Below are 20,992 nucleotides of genomic sequence, written 5' to 3' on the forward strand. Positions count from 1 at the left end.
GACAGGAAATCAGACATGGGAGCAGTGTAAAAGCAGCCGGTAATTTTCAAAATAAAAGCCCCCATGCAGATTTACGCTGCTGAACCATGTAAACATTACTTCTTTAATTGGCCAGGGTGTCTCTTTGGTTTTTTATTGTTTTTGTTTTTGTTTGTTTTTTTTTTTTTTTTTTTTCCTTTATGGATGACAAGGCGTTTATGCTGGAAATGAAGAATCACAAGATTCTCCAACTCCTGTGATTTTCCAGCCAGATCAGATCCAGCTAGGCAGACTGCATTTGTGGGCGCTCCACACCTGACATGCTCCCGGTGTGGATTGACGCGGCATGGAGGTCGGAACAAAACCGTGACGCAGCCATAACGCAGCGCACACGCACCCTGTGGAAATTGTGGGTCAGAGACTCTACCTCTTTTAGGTGCTCTTTTGTTTATGCACAATCATATTACTAACTGCTGCCAAACAACCTAATTAGTTACCACGTGTTCCTCTAACTGTTTCTTGTTTAGCAAATTTCACATTTAGGATTAGGTAATATTTTTTGTGAAATTGTAACATTTCAATTTTGATTTGTGTGTGTGTGTGTTTTTTTTTTTTTTTTGTTTTGTTTTGTTTTTTTAATCCTGATAAAATATTTTGATTCAATTTCCAAATCACTGTATTCTGATTTTTTAAATTCATGTTAGAGCATATAATTTTTCTTCTCAGCTTTTACACTCCCCTGACAGTTTAGCTTTAGCTCCCTTTCAGTCACTGAGACAGAAAGATGTCATCAGTCCAGAAGATCAGTAGATAAGCGTGTAATGACAGCACCAGTATGTGTGGTTTGGCTGCAAGCCATGAAGTTCTGCTCCAGTTTGGTTAACGCGTAGAACAACAAAGCTTCAGAACAGTCATGTCAGTGTTCTTTATGTGTTTGCGTTTATTAAATCACAGGTGCAGCTTTACTGACAGCAGGTTTTGCCACAGGGTTAATCTCGGTAACTTGATATTAATCACAGGCACAGGGAACAATACATAGTTTCAGAGGAGGGTCAAACCAACAGAAATTAGTTGTGTTCAATCTTTCAGTGCCCTCTATTGCAGTTCCATAAGTGAAGGTTCTGTGTATGCATTTTTTTTTGCCTAAATTTTTTAGGAAACAGGAGTAAATGACTGTGTTATTCTGTCATTTGTTAAGGAGCTCTGAGAAATTGTCACGAATGCTTTTTAAAACGGGTTTTAATTATACATTAAGAGAGTTTTTTATGGCCAATGTAACTCTTAGTTGCTTTCTGCCATATTGAAATTTATTGTTTCATCCAGCCAAAAACATCAAAATTAGTTTTCTAACAAGGAATTTGTATATGAGAAGATACAAATGAGTTAAACTGAGTATTTGTACTTTAAGATGAGCTCTAAAGGGATACATCACTTATCAAAATGCTTCTGATTAATATTTTATTGATCAGCAGGCTACACTGATGACTCATCTCTGAGGAGCCGTACATATTTTTAAGCATTTTGTGGTTTTGCTTCTAATTCTCTCCTATAGGTTACTGCCTCTGATGCTCTGTGCAGATTTGGAGGTTCGGGAGTTTTGACGAGACACTGTATCTCTCTCCTGGAAGCTATTGAAGGACTTGGCCAGGCTGGCTCCGTGGAACAGGATGTGGAGGTGGTTGTCCAGAGAGTTTACTCCATCCCTTTGGCTGACTGCTCTCCCGTGTCCATTCTCAAACATAAAATCCCCCTGCGATCCTCCACAGCTCCTCCTCCTGCAGAGAAAGGCAAAACCAGGTACTGTTGGACAGGCTGATAATTTGTGGCCCAAGGGGGGTTTTGGTTTATCACTTGATGCCAAAAAAGACTGGGAAAATAATTCATGTTTTATCTTCTGTGCATACCCTGCCACAATATAAATTATTCTTTTTGTTGGAGTTGCATGCTGGTTTCCTTGGTCTCAGGCCTTGCATGCTTCTCCTTGGTGGCATGATGTGCCTCTTTGGTCATACTATTGTTCACAGAGCAGCAGACCCCACAGAGTGCTCACACTGTCTCCAGCCATATGGCATTGCTTGACAAAGGACACAAACATTTCTAATTGAATCCAGCCCCTCTGCGAGTGATCGTGGCCAATTCTCAGGAAAGACAGCATGATGTTTGTGCACCAGCAAGCCAGAGTTGAATCAATGCCCACTCGTACTGCAGCAGCAGTTTTTTTTTTCTTAAAATGTGGTTCTCTAAAGAAAACTACAAGCATGTTCTTTGGAGGTGTAGAAAAAAATCTCTTGAGAACTGTAGAAAGTAGTCATATTGGCTTTTTTCATAGTTAAAGCAGAAGATGATGAAAATGGGAAATTGGTTATAATTTCACCTCCTTCAGTGTTAAGTGCTTGGGGCTTTTAAATATCACGTAGGGCCATAAACTGAACTCTATTTGCTTAGGTTTTAGGTTTTAATAATAATAATAATAATAATAATACATTTTATTTTAAAAAAGCGCCTTATCAAAGCACCCAAGGACACTGTACAAACATAAGACACTAAAAGTAAGCAAAACATTAAAAGCACAAAACAGAATAAGTGATAGAGGAAGGAAACACTGTGGAAAGATGTATATGGACTTAGGGGGGATAAGACTGTCTGAACAGATGAGTTTTGAGTCTGGATTTGAAGAGAAGGATGGAGTCCACTGTACGGAGATCAGGAGGGAGGGAATTCCAGAGATGAGGAGCCGAGCGACTAAACGCCCTGCTCCCCATTGTTGCCAGACGTGCCGGGGGAACGGAAAGCTGATGGGTATGGGAGGAACGCAGTGTGCGGGAAGGGGTGTGTGGATGAAGGAGATCAGAGATGTAAGATGGAGCCATGTTATGGAGTGCCTTAAAAGTGATGATCAGTATTTTGTAGATGATCCTTTGTTTGATGGGGAGCCAGTGGAGTTGTTGCAAGATGGGAGTGATATGATGAGCAATGGGGGTCCGAGTGATAACACGTGCGGCAGAGTTTTGGAGGAGCTGCAGCTTCTGGAGGGACTTATTGGGGAGGCCATAAAGAAGTGAATTGCAGTAGTCAATGCGGGATGTGATCAGGCTGTGAACAAGAATGGCAGTAGTTTGGGAAGTGAGGGAAGGACGGAGACGAGAAATATTACGTAGGTGGAAATAGGCGGACCGGGTGATGTTATTAATGTGAGACTGGAAGGACAATGTGCTGTCGAGGACGACAGGACTCTGATACCTGAATAATTGCATTCAGACAAAGAACCATGCGGGCTGTAGCTGATGTTTTCAACACTTGTTGTTTTACAAATAACACAATGAACTGATCATACCATTCCCTTATCTGAAATCAGTCCATATATGCAGCTGTCTAACAAAGTTTTTCTTTACCTTGATGGAAAAGATTATGATGCAAAGAAGAATTTATAGAAACTTTGACAAGCCCCGGTACAAAGACAATGTGATGACACATTTACTGAGCTGCATAGACATTGATGTTGATGGGAAGCTGCAATGGTTTTAAGGTCAACTACAAGAAACATATCAGATAGTTCATCCTTTTCATTTCAAACAGGTTATGTAAACATGTGCCATTTTTTTTAAGTCCCTTCATCACTAAATTATTAAACCTAAAAGAAAAAAAATTTTACCAATCACTCAAGTAAAAAAAAAGTCATGAAGAATTTTTCATCCTCGTGTCAACTCATATTAATCAACATGAACCTCAGTCAGTAAGCCTGCATAGAAGTAAGTTGCCTTGAATGCTGTGTGATGGTATTATCTGTTTTCCTTTGGAAAAGGATGGTCCAGTGTATCCTGTAGTGAGATTACAAAGGAAGAGATGATGTTCCTTCCCTCAGAATTTAAAGAATCTGACCAACTCTTATCACAACTTTTCACTTCCTTAGGAACCTTAAGTCCTAAGTCATATTTCTTCATTCTTTTGTTCTGTATATCTTTTTTATATATCTTTTTTTATCATACAAAAAAAAGAAAACATATCCTTAAAATTTGAAATCCCGCCCACATCTAATTCTTCAGACAACAACTAAAATGCACATAATCAGTAAAATATGATACATCTAAGCAAGTGAAAAGTAAGTAAAAATTATAGTTATCTTTGTGTGTTGGCCTTGAATAAAGTTCATGTCGAACAGTCAAGTGTTAATAGGTGATTAGGAACTGATGGGTTGAATAGGTATGTGATGTTTTTTTTTTCAAGATGTGGGAAATTTAATTACTCAGCTAAAGGGGAATGTGTTTTATTAGATTTCCAGTGTAGGAGAATCATTCGTTTTCCAATAAAGATGAAAAGTGTTTTTACTCAGAGGACTATGGTTTTTAAGTGAGAAGCCAAGGATCGCAGTTGCTGGTGAGGATGCTTTTAGAGCTTTGAAGACAGTCAAAGACAGACTTTCAAAACTGGGGCAAAGCCAAAACATGTGTATCCAAGTGAAGAGGGCTTACTAGCATCTGCTACAAACTGATAACCTGATCTTACTCCAGTATTTACGATGAATGTGCATTAACTTGACTGATAGTGTGATGGACACATAAAAAGAAGGATTGAATCTTTTAATAAATAAAAATAGAAAAAAATTATCACAATTCTGAAATTCTTACCCTCCAACTGCTTTCTCACAAGCTTCATTTACATGGAGCGCATTCAGTCAGAATAAAATTAATCATGCAAATACCTCAGCTTATCTGATCAGATTGGAAAGATTTTCAATCTGATTGAGAGATCAGCAGGAAAAAATAAATATGTATATATTGATTCGGGTCATTTAGGTGGTGTAAGGCAAGGCAAGTTTATTTGTATAGCACAATTCGATGACAGGGTGATTCAAAGTGCTTTGCAGAATACAGCATAATTTAACATAAAAAGGAAATGGAAAGACCATTGGATAAAAACAATATTAAAACATGATCAGGTTTAATAATCCAAGCTGAAAAGAAACAGATGCAGATTTGGACTTAAAAACTATTGAAATGCAGTGGAGAACAGGTGCCTCTTTAATTTGGATTCAAATGAACTGAGTGTTTCAGCTGGTCTGAGGGCCGAATTTAAAGACAAGTTCACAATCTGCAACAGATCTGGCTCTAGAGTCTTTGAGACCGTTTTGAAAAAACCTGCGGGCAGGATTTCCGAACAGCAAGAGGAGGAGTTCAGCTCACATAAGATGTCCCCCAGGTCTTTGCTGTTAATGGGATTAAACTGTCATGGTGTTTAAACTGGTTTTCAGTGGTCACAGTATGTCTGTTGAACCTGCTGTTGATGAACCAACTGCTTTTCTGATATTCTGGACTTAGTCTTTGAAGAATTTGGAAAATTCATTGTAGGTCTTGGTTGAATGAAGTTCAGGTGCTACTGACACAGGAGGGTTTGTTATCCTGTCAACAGTAGCAAATAAAACTCGAGCATTATGACAGTTTTTACTAATAATGTCAAAGAAATAGGACTTCCTTGCATTCCTCAGTTGTAAATTATAAGATTGAGGTTTCTCTTTATACATGTCATAATGAACCTGTGGATTTGCGCTCGGCTTTCCGACACTTTCTTTTTTCATTTTTCACCAGTGTGAAATTTCTCCATGGAGACTTTTTCCTTTCACAGACAACCTTCCCCTTAACAGGAGCAATAGCATCCATAATACTTAACATTTTAGCATTTAAGCTCATTGACTGAAACCCCTGACAGGGCAGGTGTATGTTACTTCTGCGCATGTTTGAACCACATGGGAGTTCAGTGAAAGACTTGGAAAAATGGTATCAGCCTAACAGAACTTGGATCAGATGATTATATGTGTGGTCTTGTTATAATTGATAAGTGAATGTGGCATTTGAAGCAGTTCCATCATGTATGACCTTTAATTTTCCCCCCACCCCCCAGCTTGTTGTTGTTGTACTTTGCTGAGTAATAAAACAAAAAATATTAGTGTTTTTAAAGAGTGGTGGAAGGAGGAGAGCTTTGGTCAGCTGACAAACTAACTGACTAAACCAGCAACGGTTGTAATATGACTCTCTTGCCACGCAGCTTCTTTGACTGGTAAACAAACACCGCCTTCTGATAGGCAAACACTGCTACCCTTCCCTCTGTCTGTTTCTAACTCAGCCAGCTTCAACTGCCTCTTTCCAGTGAGAGGATGCAAGTGGGGTGGAGGTTAGGTTCAGGGTATCTGGATGGCATTTCAGGTGATTTTTGAAGTCGACTAGTCAGGCCTTTCAAAATCAGTTTAGTCGTGGTGTCATCAGTAATTGAAAAAATACTTTATTTCCAAATGGAAATTGTAATGTCATGTATGAGATGTTGTTTGAATATTGTGTGTGCTCCATAAACAAACATTTTGTTTGTCTTTACAATGTTACATTTTTTACATTGTGTGGGCTCTCATGTCCTTTATTGTTCAGTAGGTAGATGTGGAAGTGGGTCAGGGAGACATTGGGATCTAATCTAGTTTGGCTGCATTTATATGGCTGCTGTTATGCTACGTTAAACACCGTGCACATGTGAACGTCCAGCAACAACAGAACCAGTTATTTTTCTTATCTTTCCATCTGTTTTTTTTTTCCCTGAACCAACATTTCTGAGGGTTTAGTAATCATACAGCTCTGGTCTGTTGCCTCCACTATCAGTGAAAACTCAGAGAGTAACAGCTGGTAAACTTTCTGCCTCCACACTGAGGTCGGAAGGCGTAGGAGTGGTGGCTACTCCTGGGTGAGGCTGCAGCTAGCTTTGGGGTAAACTTCCTTCACTTTACACAGCAGTTTTGAAGCAGACACTCTGCTGTAACTAGAAGAGCTGTGTGGTGTTTATTGCTAAAGCTTGTAGAAAAACATTCACCGCCAACATTCTCTGCTCCGACGTTCCCCCTCCCCTTCCTACCACTCTGATTCCTGGGCTGTGTGTCTCTTCTCCTCTCTAGCTCGACAATTCTTAAAGGGGCCACGCTGTTATTTTAACACAGTGCTGTAAACAACACCATGTCTGTGCAATTACAAATAACTCCTCCAAACAAAACGTTGACTTTTAAAAGAAAGCTGTCAACTTTGCGTACCTTTCCGACTAATTAATTAGTTGTACACATCCCTTATATATATAATGTATAAAAAAATTGTCCCCTTGCCCTCCGTGGGCGGTCTCTCATCCATCTAAGCTCGGGTCCTCTACCAGAGGCCTGGGAGCTTGAGGGTTCTGCGCAGTGTCTTTGCTGTTCCTAGGACTGCACTCTTCTGGACCGAGATGTCTGAGGTTTGTCCTGGGATCTGCTGTAGCCACTCTTCTAGTTTGGGGGTTACTGCCCCGAGTGCTCCGGTAACCAAGGGCACCACTGTTGTCTTGACTTTCCAGGCCTTCTCAAGTTCTTCTTTCAGGCCTTAGTATTTCTCCATTTTCTCATGTTCCTTTTTCCTGATGTTGCAATCGCTTGGTATTACGATGTCAACCACAACAGCTTTCCTCTGCTGTTTGTCCATCACCACAATGTCCGGCTGGTTTGCCATTACCATTTTGTCGGTCTGGATCTGGAAGTCCCACAGGATCTTAGCTCGGTTATTCTCTACCACCTTCGGAGGTGTTTCCCACCCTGACCTCGGGGCTTCCAGTCTGTACTCCCCACATATGTTCCTGTACACTATACCAGCCACTTGGTTATGACACTCCTTGTAAGCTTTCCCTGCCAGCATCTTACACCCTGCAGTTATGTACTGGATTGTCTCGGGGGCCTTTTTGCACAGTCTGCACCTGAGGTCTTGTCTTGTATGGTAGATCTGGGCCTCTATTGCTCTGGTGCTCAAGGCCTGCTCCTGTGCAGCTATGATCAGTGCCTCTGTGCTGTCTTTCAGTCCAGCCCTTTCTAGCCATTGGTAGGATTTCTCGATATCAGCCACTTCAGTTATCTGTCGGTGGTACATCCCATGGAGGGGCTTTTCCTCCCATGATGGTTCCTCCATCACCATATGATCTGTTTTCCACTGCCTGAGACATTCACCGAGCACTTCGTCTGTTGAGGCCATCTACCTGATGTATTCAAGGATGTTGGATGTTTCATCCTGGATAGTGGTTCTGACACTCACTAGTCCTCTGCCTCTTTCCTTGCGCTTAGTGTACAGTCTCAAGGTGCTGGATTTGGGGTGGAACCCTCCATGCATGGTCAGGAGCTTTCGTGTTTTCACATCTGTGGTCTGAATCTCTTCCTTTGGTCAGCTTATAATTCCCGCAGGGTATCTGATGACCGGCAGGGCATAGCTGTTAATTGCCCGGACCTTGTTCTTGCCATTGAGCTGACTCCTTAGGACTTGCCTTACTCGTTGGAGGTATTTGGCTGTGGCTGCTTTTCTTGTGGCCTGTTCGAGGTTGCCATTTGCTTGTGGGATTCCAAGGTACTTGTAGCTGTCCTCAATGTCTGCTAATCTGCCATCTGGGAGTGAGACCCCTTCTGTATGGACTACCATCCCTCTCTTTGTCACCAAGGAGAGGGAAGGTAGTTAGTATATATCAGACACATGCATTACGACGGACATGGAGGTGTCTAGAGATAAGATGGAACAAGATGAGACGCCTAGCTCCTCCTCCCTCTACTTTTGTTGTTAATCAGGATGGCTGTCTGTGATCAGTTGAATGGTGTTTCTGCCACTAGTACGATCTCTTCATTTGCATTTGTTTATCCTTCAATTGAGGAGGAGGAAGCTAGCGATTCATTGTTCACACTGGTACATTTTTACCCGAAAGCAGGCACGGACTGGCCATCTGGCAAACTGGGCATTTTCCCAGTGGACCGTAATGTTTTTTTGGGAAGACACAATTTATTTATTAGTCTGACTGGTCTATAAAAGTCGGTAGATCACGGCCCAACTAACTAACACTGGCACAGTCCACTGAAATGTCTGAACACTACACGCTCTCACAGTGGTCCCTGTGCATTTGTAATTCATTCATCCAGTCAGCACAGAACTTTCTTACCTGACCACCAGTCCATGAGACATGTTCATATGTAGCCCATTGGTTCTTTACTTACTAACACCAGACTGAACCAATCACATACTTTAAACCCCTTTTGGCTCTGAGCCAGTTGATGTAGGTACCTGTCAAACCCAAGGAGGGGAAACAGAGAGGAGGCATGGAGAAAATGACTGACAGTTCAACTGCAGAAGGACCTTCAATAGCTGCTCTGCTTTCACATCACTGATGTTCGGAGTAAAGAAACCCAGTCAACTCAGTAAGTCTGATTAATACAAGCCAGTTAGTGGTGAACACGCTAACTGTTTACAAAGTTATAAGGAAGTGATGAAACAATCAAATAAAACAGCTGTTTTATAATCTGGTTAACTGGTTGTGTTCATTAGTTAAAACAACAAATCTTAAATTTAGCTCTTTAATGTCTTTCTGAACTAAATCATCTCATTGAAAGTGAAAACATTATTTTCTAACCATCATTAATCAACATAACAGTGAGTCAGCAATTTTTTAATTTTCTTTATCAGCCTATCTTTTATTGGTTGTGGACTGATAGTCGGGTACTTTTGGATCAAAAATGTGGCAGCTTCTGTGTGTGTCTATGGACAATAAACGCTTTTTAATATAGTTTAATTCTTTAGCCTAAACTTAAGTCCATATGTTCATACTGATGCAGCTGTTAGTCTCTTTATAGTGCATTTCCAGGATGCATGCCTGCTCTGCTCTTCTTTGCTCTCGTAGTAGTTCACTTTGCAGCCTACTGGCCTCGTTCTGTTTAAAGGCAAGGACACTTTGTACCTCTCACGTTGTGTCCCTAGCCTCTATGACTCACTCCCTGGTCAGGATACTTATTTGTTCCTTTTGTTGTTTAGCCTCTGTGTTAACACACAGGGGAGACAGGCCAGTATGATATTTATGCCCGAAGAAGATGTTAAGTTCCCGTAACTTTGAAAAAGAATAAACAAAAAGATTAACTGTTTGCAGGAAGTGGGGAGAGGCTAGTTTTTTTTCTTCTTCTTCTTAGTGGAGAAGGAACACAATGTGCTGTAAGGATCCTGTTACAACCGTGTTTATCACTCTGCTTGCAACGATTGGTGGACAACACATAGGAAGGAATCCCGCCTGTCCACTCCCCCACCAATGAGGCCTCTCTTCTGTAGTCTTAATGTGTGGGTCGCTTAGTGCGTTGCCAAGTCCTGTGAATGTGTGCTGGCTTACATGCGCTTACAGAGTGACTGTGTGTGTTAAAGACCATGTGTCTGTGTGTGTGTGTGTGTGTCTGTGTGTGTGTGTGTGTTTGCACAGACTCAGTGTATCGTACTTCCTGGAAGAAAACCTGAGTTGCTGAGAATTCTGTGATCGCTCACAATAACAAATTCCTGAAAACGATGCAGTGACTGAGAGTGGCCTATGAGAGAGAATTTCTGGGAGTGTGGGGTCAGTGTTTAAGGAAGTGGGGCTGTGAGCATTTCAAAGTAGGCACTGAGCAGGGAGCTGGTTGTTTATGTCAAGCTGGTACATGACAAGTCTCATCACCCGTTTCTTTGCTGTCTGTCAGATGTCATGCAGGAGGTTTTCAAGTTTCCCTCCACTAAAAGTGAAATTGTGTGTATATACAGTATATATTCCCAGCAAAGAACTCCAGCAGCGGTATTTGTGATTTGGGAAAGTCAAATATTGATTTGCTGATTATGCAGGGGTTGGACAAAATAATGCCAAAGTTATGTATAATAACAATCCTGCTATTTAGTATTGTGTTGGTCCTCTATGCTCATCAATGACTGCTTTTATATGTAAGGCGTATAGTTAAATAAATTTTGGACAGTGGCTTGTCTAAAACTTTTGATCAATTCCAGCTCTTTCAGAGCTGATAGCCTTATGGTTGGGAAGCACTTCCCTATTTGTTGCTCCACAATACTCCACAGATGTTTGATTAAGATCTGGTAATTGTGTGCGCCAGTCCAAGTGTTCCACATTACTGCCGTCCTCTTTGTGCCTTTTTTTAACTGTTTATTCATGCAAAATGGTGTATTTATCTCCCACTGGGAAACGGTCACCCAACACTGACAAACAGTCCTTAGATGCAAACCTACCACACAGTGCTATTACAGGTCTAGTTCAATGCCTTATTTTTTAAAAAAATATATTTATAAATTTTTTTATTTTCTTTCTATGTTTATTTAGCTGCCGTAAAATGACCCGTTTGTTCCATAGCGGCAGGCATTTTAAGAGCTGATTGAATTCTTTAAATGAAAGGAAACAAGCTCCAAGGCATCTTTTTCTTATCTTCTGTAGGTTAGGAAATATTAGATAAACCTAATTTTGAAAGGAGATAACTCATAATTCCTTGTAATCACAGGAGTAGAAGCAACGCTTGATTGATTTCAGACAGTTGTACAAACTGACTCATGCAAGTACATTTGATGACCGTAAGCTGAATGAACAGGTGAGAAACCTGTTGGATCTTTGACTTTTTTTAAGGCTTTCGCTTAACTTTCCCTGATTTTCTTGTTTTTTTGTTTTTTTTTTCATTTTTGTATTTGATATTGTTAAAACCATTTATATATTTTAGCTTTTGTGAAACAACATAAGATTTTAAAGTAACTTGTGTGTTTTGTGTTTCATGGGTTTTCATACTGCAGACACATATCCACAGCTTAGTTAAGGCAACTGCAGCTTTATCAGAGTATTTCTGCAGGTGACAGGACTCAGCGTTGTACTGAAAGTCTGAGGTATAAAGTGTGAAGAGAAATGGTGAAAGTCCAGATCTTTGTAGCGCTCCTCTGCCGCTGACCACAAGTTTTCAGTCTCACAAACTGTGGTATCTTTGTCAGGTAGCTATAAATCTAGATAGTTGGGGAGATGTCCATCTAGAATTAGTAGATTCTAGATTGAGACAGACATACAGCAGTGGTGGGTTAATTTGACAAATGATCAGATGTTCAGGTGAATCCAGCAGGTTGTTTTGTTGGCTAGATAAATGACAGTGGCTATTCAAACCTTCCTCAGTCCGTGATTTCTGGACATGTAGTGTTTCAGTGCTCTGTCGTCTTTGTTCACTCTGCAGTCACAGAGTTCTGCCTTCTGTCTCTTGTATTCCTAAAGTTAGTTTGTCCTTGTTTTACTTATGGTAGCATGATGTTAGACATAGTTCTTCTAAGCTGTTTAACAAGTTAGCCATTGCTTTAGCTGTTTGTACTGCAACAATTTTACATCTTTGGAAGAGTCAAACATTTTGACACACTGCTCAGATTTTTTCTCTTTGTTTAAGTATGTATTGTAAATGTAATAAGTGATACTCTGAAGATCCTCTATATTCTTTTTTTGTTCATAATTAACTTGGCAAAATCAAACCCAACATGTTTTAGCCTGATACAGCTTATTCCTTTGAGCCATAGACCTCTGTTGTTTTGCACAAACTATGTTCAGCTGGGTAACATGTTTCCTTTTATTGTCTTTTTTTGGTCAGTAACACATATGCTTCATGAAATACTCATCAAAGCATGAAATGTGTATCAATCTGAAGTCAAAAATTTGATTTACTCCCGTTTGAATAGCATCTGTTCTCTTTTTTAAAGCCAATTATTTGTGACCCAAATTCAAAGATAAACTTTGGGAAAGTTTTTAAAAACAGGCAGAAACACATTGTAAGTTTTGGAAGTTTCATGAAATTCATAATCAAAAGCAAATATGCATCATTCACATTCAGCCATTTCTAAAGTTATTTTGTTGTTTACAATGTGAACTGAATAATTCTTAATGCATTCTGGTTTCCGCTGTTCAAATGTGGATCTTTTTTTTCTACTTTATCCTACATTTTGACTAATGTTTTTTGGTACTGTATAATCAAAATAAACATTATGCAAAGCAGGTGTGGACTAAACAATAAATTACAAACTATGACACCATGGATCATGACTAATGATCCATGGTTTAATTTTCCAGTTCTTCCCAGTGAAAGGAGGGCGTATGCTGCTTACAGAAGGGTCACAGAACTGTCACCCAAATAAATAAAAAAAAAAATTGGGACCTTATCATGTTATAACATGATATTTTATTGTAAAATTGTGAAAATATAAAGTAAGAACGTGATACATTTTATTGTAAGAACATAAAAAACAAAGTACTTTCTGCAGATGATTTTGCAGCCTGGAACTATTGAAGCAAAATACATTTTATGGAAATTATTCTCATCATTAGATATTTATTGTTGTTTGTGTGTTTGTGACCAATTGGTTTTTACTGCTGGCTGTACAACAGATTACCCTCATGGGATAATAAAGATTCCTTTCAACCCTTGAACCTTGAACCAAGCAGAAACATTTAAGTTATTTATTTCAAGGATTAAATGTTCTACTCTGATTTATTGTTGAACACACAGGAATGTGGGACAGTTATGAGCAGCATGGTGCATCATCTGCCTGCGCGCAGTGAGACGTGCATACATGTGTCTGAGTGTGTGTGTTACATTGGTTAACATGAACCAGAGCTTATGGATATGGACTTGCTGTCTTTTGAAAATTAAATTATATTGGGTATATGCACCACTGGTTGCTTTCATAGCCGCTTCCTGCAGCTGAGTAGAAACAAAATGCTGCGTTTACTGCTTCACCTTTTTAATGCGACTGCTTCAGTGCTTCTTGTTGGTACTCTGAACATGTTCAGGAGGGCACTGATTTGTCACCGTTTTCTGTTATTCAGGTAACCAATCCTACAGTAACCAGGAAAATGATGGAGAATCAGCTCTGATTGCATTGGTGTATCCTGAGTTGTACCATTATGTCAGGCAACAAAAAGAAACATTGCATTAAAACCACAGAAGCCTGTTGTTTTGCTGGGATGCTGAATGTTTGCCAACATGTACAAGTTGCAAGTTTGTTGTGGCCCATGTTGTCACCAGTATATATGTGAGTGTGCTTGTTTATTTGAGGTGCTTACCTTTCTGTCTTGATAAAGGACTACATGGACATAAGCCTTTAATCAGTCATGACAATATTAAAGTTCATTAAAGGTTTGAACTCCCAGTTGCAATAAGTGTTCCACTTGTACTTTGAAGGAATATGAAAACACTTGTGATTAACAACACTTTTGATGCATATTCTGTGATATAATGCCCACTTTGTCACTAAGCAAATGGTCTTCCAGCAATAAATACCAGCCCTGTAAAGGGGTGGAGGCCAGTTTGTTCTGCTTTATACCTTAAATGTCTGTGCTTATATTTTCAGCTTCATAAGCATTAAACCCGCAGAGAGTGTATAGCTCAGTTTTGTATGTCAAACAACACATCTCTGCGACAAAATGTGTATGACTGACTTGAGATTGTGCATTAAGTAAACACCTGAGAATAATCTTGGTTAAAATGCTGGCTTTACACCAACAAAAGCCATGTCAGGAATCTCATTTAGATATTTATTTCCACATCTCCCAAGACAAACAAAACCCCACTTTAGCAACAGAAAACATTCACAGGCCCATTCGGGTGGTTGAAAACAACCTCAAAACTTTCCCTATGTCTGGGATATGTGTATGCATGCACATGCATGGCGGACAGTCCTCCTCCCTCTTCATTGTTTTTTCTTTTTCCTCCTCTTCTTTTCTGCCCATAGCTTGTCTTAACTAGGGGATATGAACTCCACTGTTTACTCTCAGGGCTTGTACAGGGCTGTGTCTGAACTTGACTCACTGATACTGGAGCCTGTAGCAGTTCAGACTTTTAACTCACTGGAAGCAGCAGAGTGCAGGAATACACAGCAGTTCACTGCCTCGCAAGTTTTGTAGGCCAAAGGTCTTTTCTGTCAGCAGCAGCCTGTCAAACCAGCCACTAACAGTAACACTCACAAATGTCAGGATTAAGCTTAACTCTATGCTGTTAGGGTGCCTCTGCAAGCAGCAACACTTCTTTTTTTTGTAATAAAAATGTTATTTTTACTTAAAGAAAAGCAAATCATCTGATTCTGTAAAACAAGAATAAAGGCTAATATGTTCTGCATGAATTCTTTTAGTTCAGTACTTTTTTTAATGTTCATACATCAGTTTTATTTACTGACTGTGTTGAATTGTATTGTAGCCATCTCTAACCCAAAAACAAACCATTTATTCCCTTTGAGTTTCTTAAGGTGCAAGGCTTAAACTTTCCATTATTTATTAACTTTTTTTTAGGTATTTTCTTATATTTTGGCTCAAAAGTTAAAGAGAAAACTTTGCCTGATTAAAATGTGCAGAACGTCACTTTCTTCAGCAAAAGTATTTGCCTTTGGTAACGTACACTATAATTGTTTTTCAATTTATCATAATAAATCCAAGCAATGTGCTTATGGAAATTAAAAAATGAATAAGAAGTAAGAAATGGCAACCTTCCTAAACCAGAAGTTATCATATGAGATTTCAGAGTTGTTTTTTTATTCCTGTGATTGACTAAATGTCAGGAAACACAGAGGAAAGGTTTTAGCTAGTTCACATAACAAGAAAAACTTTTTTGTGTGTAAGTATGCTCTGGTAGAAAAACTGCACAATACAAATTTTAAAATAAAATGCCCCACACTTAATGTTTTGGTTGATTTCCTCTCACATTTACCTGTTTAAATTTTTAAAAAAGTTTGTCTACCTGTACTTTAAACTACTGTAAGGAAAGATATTCAGCATGTTTGTTCTTCCCTTAGGTTATGTGTGCTTGTCCAGGACGGCTACGGGACATTCAGCGTGGTCCAGCTCCATCCCCTGCCTTGTAGTGACGAGCTCCACCAGTACTGCCAGATGTGGCAGGGGAGGTCATGTGTGCTGAGAAGCATCAAAGTGGTGCAGCGGGTCACTCGAGAAAGGTGAGACTCGCATAAAACATCTTTTAAATAAGCAACAGCAACACTTTGTGATGTGGGTTTCTGCTGTTGGATTTGTGGATTATTTTCTTTCAATCGTTAACTGGGACAGCCTGATAAGTACTGTGAACTAGCTTCTGAGCCTAATCCTACACATTCACATACATTTGGCTTTAGTGCCTCCCTCTTGTGTTAATTGTTCCCCCACAGCACAAATAATTTCCAACATAAACACCTACATTTACAACACAATGAGAATTTAGTGTTTGGAGTTCCCATGAACCTGATTATGCTGTCCTGCCAGCAGTGCAACTGTGTTTACATGTAAAGTGATACTGAGGTGCATGCTCTGTGTTCCTCGTGAGTTTCCATAGTCAAGATCCCAGATTAGCAGCAGTTAGGAGAACCGACATGGGAACATTCAGAGACTGGTCAGGGGTATGTTTACGTCCTTGGTATTTTTAATGCTGCCGCTGCCTATAATTTTTCTGGTTGTTGTCTGTGGTCAGACTGTGAGGGATGGTCTATATTCAGTGTGCTTTCACATGAAGCATCTTATTGGCGCAAGTGCAAATATACATAGGGTTGTTGGGGTTCAATTAGCAAATAAAGGTTTCTGAAATATTATTTCTTCTGGATTTCTATCTTAGAAATCTCTATCATTCATTTTTCTTGTTCAAATTTTAATAAATATAGAAATAATATCTCAACAAAAGCTTTATTTGCTCCTCATTTAACCTCAACAACTGAAGTTAAGAAAACCAGCTACCGTAATCTAGTTCTTCTTAAAGTTAGGAACACAAAATGCCTGTTAGCATCTCAAACACTCAACATACAGCACAGACAAACCTTAAAGCCAACTGAAAGCATGCTAATTAATCTACCAAAATTTACCTAAATGTTGAAATGCTGTATAACAATATCAGCCTTCGAGACGTGTGAGCTTGGCACATGTGATTAGATTGGTGTGGCTTAAATCATCACCATGATCTTCACAGGAAGTAAGAAACACATTTCTGGGTGTGTGCCAAGTTAAAAAAAGAAAAACAAAAGTGTATGTGGAGAGAGTGGTAAACTGTGCAGCTCTCTACGATAAATGTATATATAAAGATTCCTAACTACAAGCTTCAGGCACACCTTAGAGCAGTCACAAACAGATTTACATAAACACAAATGATATAAATTGAGGATTAAAATCGCAGCGTGCTGTATTAGCCGTGTTAGTTTGACATTACTCAGCCATGAGCAGACCTTACTGGACTTGACTGGGCTGTGAAACCAGTTCCACACAAAGAAACACTGTGATTAGAGGCTGACTAACAGGTTGTTAACCACTAGCTGACATGACAGCACCCATACAGATGAATGAATAACAGTAACTTGAACAGAACTAGATCTTCTTAGAAAAGGGTCTGAATCATAGTTGAGTTGCACCTGAGTTGTCCTTCTTGTCATTTTAATTCGTATTTCCAGGATTACTTTGACGTCAGTGAAACATCATAAAAGTACAGCGACTTTGATCAAGTACCAGTTTGTTGTGAGTGGGATTAGGAATGTGTTGAAGGAAGGTAGATGTCTCTAATCACTGATGTGGACATCTAAAATCTCCTATAAGTGTTTTTCTAAACCTCAGTGTTTTTACATCACAATAATGTCATAATTTACATTGGGTGTGAACTTTTCAGTCTTTTAAGACCTGCTTGTAAAAACTATTTCTGAGTAGTTCTGCTCTGCCAGCCCCAGCACGCTTTTTGTTGATTTTACGTGATGCAAAAACAAGCTCTGTCTTTGCAAATTCACATGTCAGTGGAAGTGAAACCGGCTGTGAAAGCTCTCAAACTCCTCACCAAAGTCCCTTATTCAGTGGTTTCTCCTCATTTCCCCCTCTACAGTGCCCCTCCTCACTCTGTCTTCTTTTTTTTTTTTTTTTTTTTTGTCTCACTTTCAGGCGCTCCAGGCTTTTCAGCTTGATAGACAGCCTGTGGCCCCCAGCAGTGCCTCTTCAAGTTCACGGAAACTCACTCAGTATTCCCAGTGTAAGTTTTCACTGTAGTGAAAATAGTGCATAACTTTCAGCTAATGAGAATGAATGAACTGATGATGAAACTATCTCTTGATTTCATTATCAGTTGACCTGCTGATTATTTTCTTTAGTCTGTCATTTGTTTGAATACGTGTCTGAATAAACGGTCATCAGTCTGTTTATTTTCATGACAATAGAGAAAAAAATCTAATTATTGTTTTATTCAGACTACATTGGGCTTTTACAATACATCTAAACCTTTTAATTCAAATTAAATCAAACCTAATCAAATTTCCAGTCTTACGAACACCCTCACAATGTGGCTTGGTCGGAAGTAAAGTTTCTCCTGCGTATATATGAGATTGGACTCAAGCTGAGCCAAGAAGTGTGCACATTCTCCTTGTTTCCCATCCCAGGCTTTGACCCAGAAGTAACAGAATAGACCTTTTCCAAAGAAGAAGAATCATATCAAGGGAAAATATTCATGAAGAAGAACAAGAAGAAGAAGAAAGAAGGAAAACTAAGGCGTCCAACATTTACAAAATTCAGAGTTATCAAAGCTGTCCCATTTACCACTCAGCATGTTTCCAGTTTGCTTCCAACGTAATTGTCAGCTGTTTTGGTCTACTATCTCATCGATAATCCATGTAAAGGCCCAATGCCACCTATTGTAGCGGGCATACTGTAGTCTAGTTAAATGGTCTAAACGTGCTATAATCTAAAAGCTAATCTATTAATAGTTTGACAGGTCTAAAACAGAAATGAGTACATGTACAGCTTTTCACAACTCTGTTGGAAGGTGGTTTATCTTCGGATTTATACGTCCACTCTCTACAAATCATGTATGTCTGGATCATGTATGTCTAAGTGCGATGGGTTTTTGACATTCGTGTGCTGGGGTTGATACGTGTCTTGTTATACTCTGTCCAAACATTACAACTCCAAAATACCCAGATAAATAAAAATGAAACCAGAAATAAAAGTAGAGAGCTTGGTGTTTGCAGAGAAATATACTTACATTCATCTTGGAGGGTCTTCAACTATAAGATAAATAATTATTTAGGTTCTTTTAGTAATTTTCTAAAAAGTGTGTTTTGAATCCCAGAGCGTCCAGTGGTAAGAAGCTACCTTAAAAAACAAAAAAAAGCATAAAGCCAACCATGATTTCAAGCTAAAAAGTCAGCTGGTCCTGTAAACTCAGTTTATAGCCTTAAGAAAAATAAATGTGCTTTGACTAATTTGACAATACATGTGCAGACTTTATTATGAAATGCTGCAAACAACATAGAAGCCAACATAAATTCACTCAAAAAGTTGAACATAACAGAATTAGGGGAATAGTATGAAAATAATCAAAAATAAAAATGTGGATATTCTCTTTTAACATGCAAAACTCAATGGTGTCCTGTGTTTACAGGAAAGCAGACCTCCAGGTCCAGCTCCAAGGTTCTGTTACCTGCTGTCAGGTCAGCAGAGTTCAGTTGAACCAACTGAGGGTCAAACTGTGTCCCCGCTCTACCTACACCCCACAAACCGAACCTTACGAGACATACTGGAGGTGAGCTGTTTCTCACAGCACACACACACAGACTAATTTTCAGAAACATCTTCTACAGTTCTAGTTAAAATGGTTTCTTTCTCCTTTAGAGTGAAATGAAAACTTGCCGCTGCAGTTTTGTTGCCACAGTTTTATACAAAAGAATGCAGGTATTTCTGTCTTCAGTTTTATACCTCTTTTAACATTGATTTAATCTCTTTAGTGACTGAACACGGTAAATATTAGGCCTCTAGAGCTTCTCATTCATCTTGTTGAGATCATTTAAACCAACAAAGCTGATAAGCCTGAGCTTTGACATAGAGATCAGTATCCCTACAGTCTGTGCATGACAGTCTGTGTAAGGCCCTGCTGTTCTTCGTCACTGATTTGTGAGACCTTTAAACTTTGACCAAGATGAGATAGCAGCTTAGATCACAGTGGTGGACTTTGCCACACACTCACACCACTTTTAAATATTATTGTACTTGTAAACCAGCATTGTGTGCAGCTTCTTGAATAAGTAATCTAGTTAAAGCGCTTTGCAAAGGATTTTATAAGCATAGCAGCTTCCATATAATTTATTCTTTGTAAGATTTTGTTGATGTAATATTTACATTTAAAAGGTCTCCTCTTTTTAGGTCAATCTGTTTCTAAGTAATTCTCACTCTGTATTCATTTTGTGTGTGTCTTTGTTTACTTCAGAGCACTGATATAGGGCAGGGTGAGGTGTGGTTGGTGCTTACAGACCCCAGTCTTCAGGAGGAGCAACCCAAGAGCCCATGCAAGCGAACAGTGGCTGTGTGTGTGAGCACTTCCTGTGTGCTCACTTCCTCCGTCCTTGAAGCACTGAATTCCCCCACTGTCTGTCACATGTCTTTCAGAGATGCCATCGAAGAACATGGTAGAGTTTTGCTGTGACCACTGAATTGTTATCTGTGTTCTATCTCCCAGGATTGCGTTTCAGTCACCCTACAGTCCTTGAGAGAAAGTAAAAGTTCTGCATTTACAGCCCTGCATCAAAATGATCAGCTTTATGTCAGTATCAGAGCAGTAAGATGTGCTCCATGACTAGTATTTAAATTGCAGCATGAATGTGTACGATGCTTTTTACTGCTGTAGCTGGTTGAGGTGGAGTTTGTACTTCGTATCAGGTCAGGTACTTGAGTCCAATAATTCCCAACTGAAGGACTGAACCCCACCCAAGGGCTGCATTGTAAAGTGCTTCTTGGATCATTAATCTGGCAGGAAGGGAGGAGAAAAGTTTCTTTCATATATTGATGCATTTTACAAGAACATCACAGCTCTTGCGTGCCACAAAGGATCGAAAAGCTTCAGCTGGAGATAAAGAAACCTAAGAAATTCATACTTTGGCTTTCAGTTTAACTCACTGTAGCACATCGAAAGTGTGAGCATTCTGAATCTTTGTGACAAATGTTTTGTTTTTAACTTGTAACTTGCTAGCTGACATCAATACCACCATGTTTGTATATATATATAATCTGTTGAGTTCATAGCCTGGAAACTCCAGCTCCATGCTCATTGCAAAGGTGCATACTAGTATATAAACAAGGTGGCCATTCACAAATGGATTGCAAAGCAATGAGTTTACCTCAAATGGAGAACCTTAATGCAGTTTGCAAAATCAAGTGTTCCATGGTTTTAAGCTTCAGGAAGCTGTGA

General features: G+C 39.3%; 1 protein-coding gene across 1 annotated transcript in view; it reads left to right on the top strand.

The window, feature by feature from the left end:
• Positions 1–20,992, top strand: part of spidr (scaffold protein involved in DNA repair) — a 41,727-nt gene that overhangs the window by 16,073 nt on the left and 4,662 nt on the right. The window contains exons 10-15 of the mRNA XM_041992013.1: positions 1,532–1,776; positions 15,597–15,755; positions 17,701–17,788; positions 19,193–19,333; positions 19,423–19,482; positions 20,015–20,213. Coding sequence (XP_041847947.1) covers positions 1,532–1,776; positions 15,597–15,755; positions 17,701–17,788; positions 19,193–19,333; positions 19,423–19,482; positions 20,015–20,213 — 892 coding nt within the window. The remainder of the gene's footprint in view (positions 1–1,531; positions 1,777–15,596; positions 15,756–17,700; positions 17,789–19,192; positions 19,334–19,422; positions 19,483–20,014; positions 20,214–20,992) is intronic.

The sequence above is a fragment of the Melanotaenia boesemani genome, chromosome 8, assembly GCF_017639745.1.
Source record: "Melanotaenia boesemani isolate fMelBoe1 chromosome 8, fMelBoe1.pri, whole genome shotgun sequence".
In the NCBI taxonomy this organism is placed as follows: domain Eukaryota; kingdom Metazoa; phylum Chordata; class Actinopteri; order Atheriniformes; family Melanotaeniidae; genus Melanotaenia; species Melanotaenia boesemani.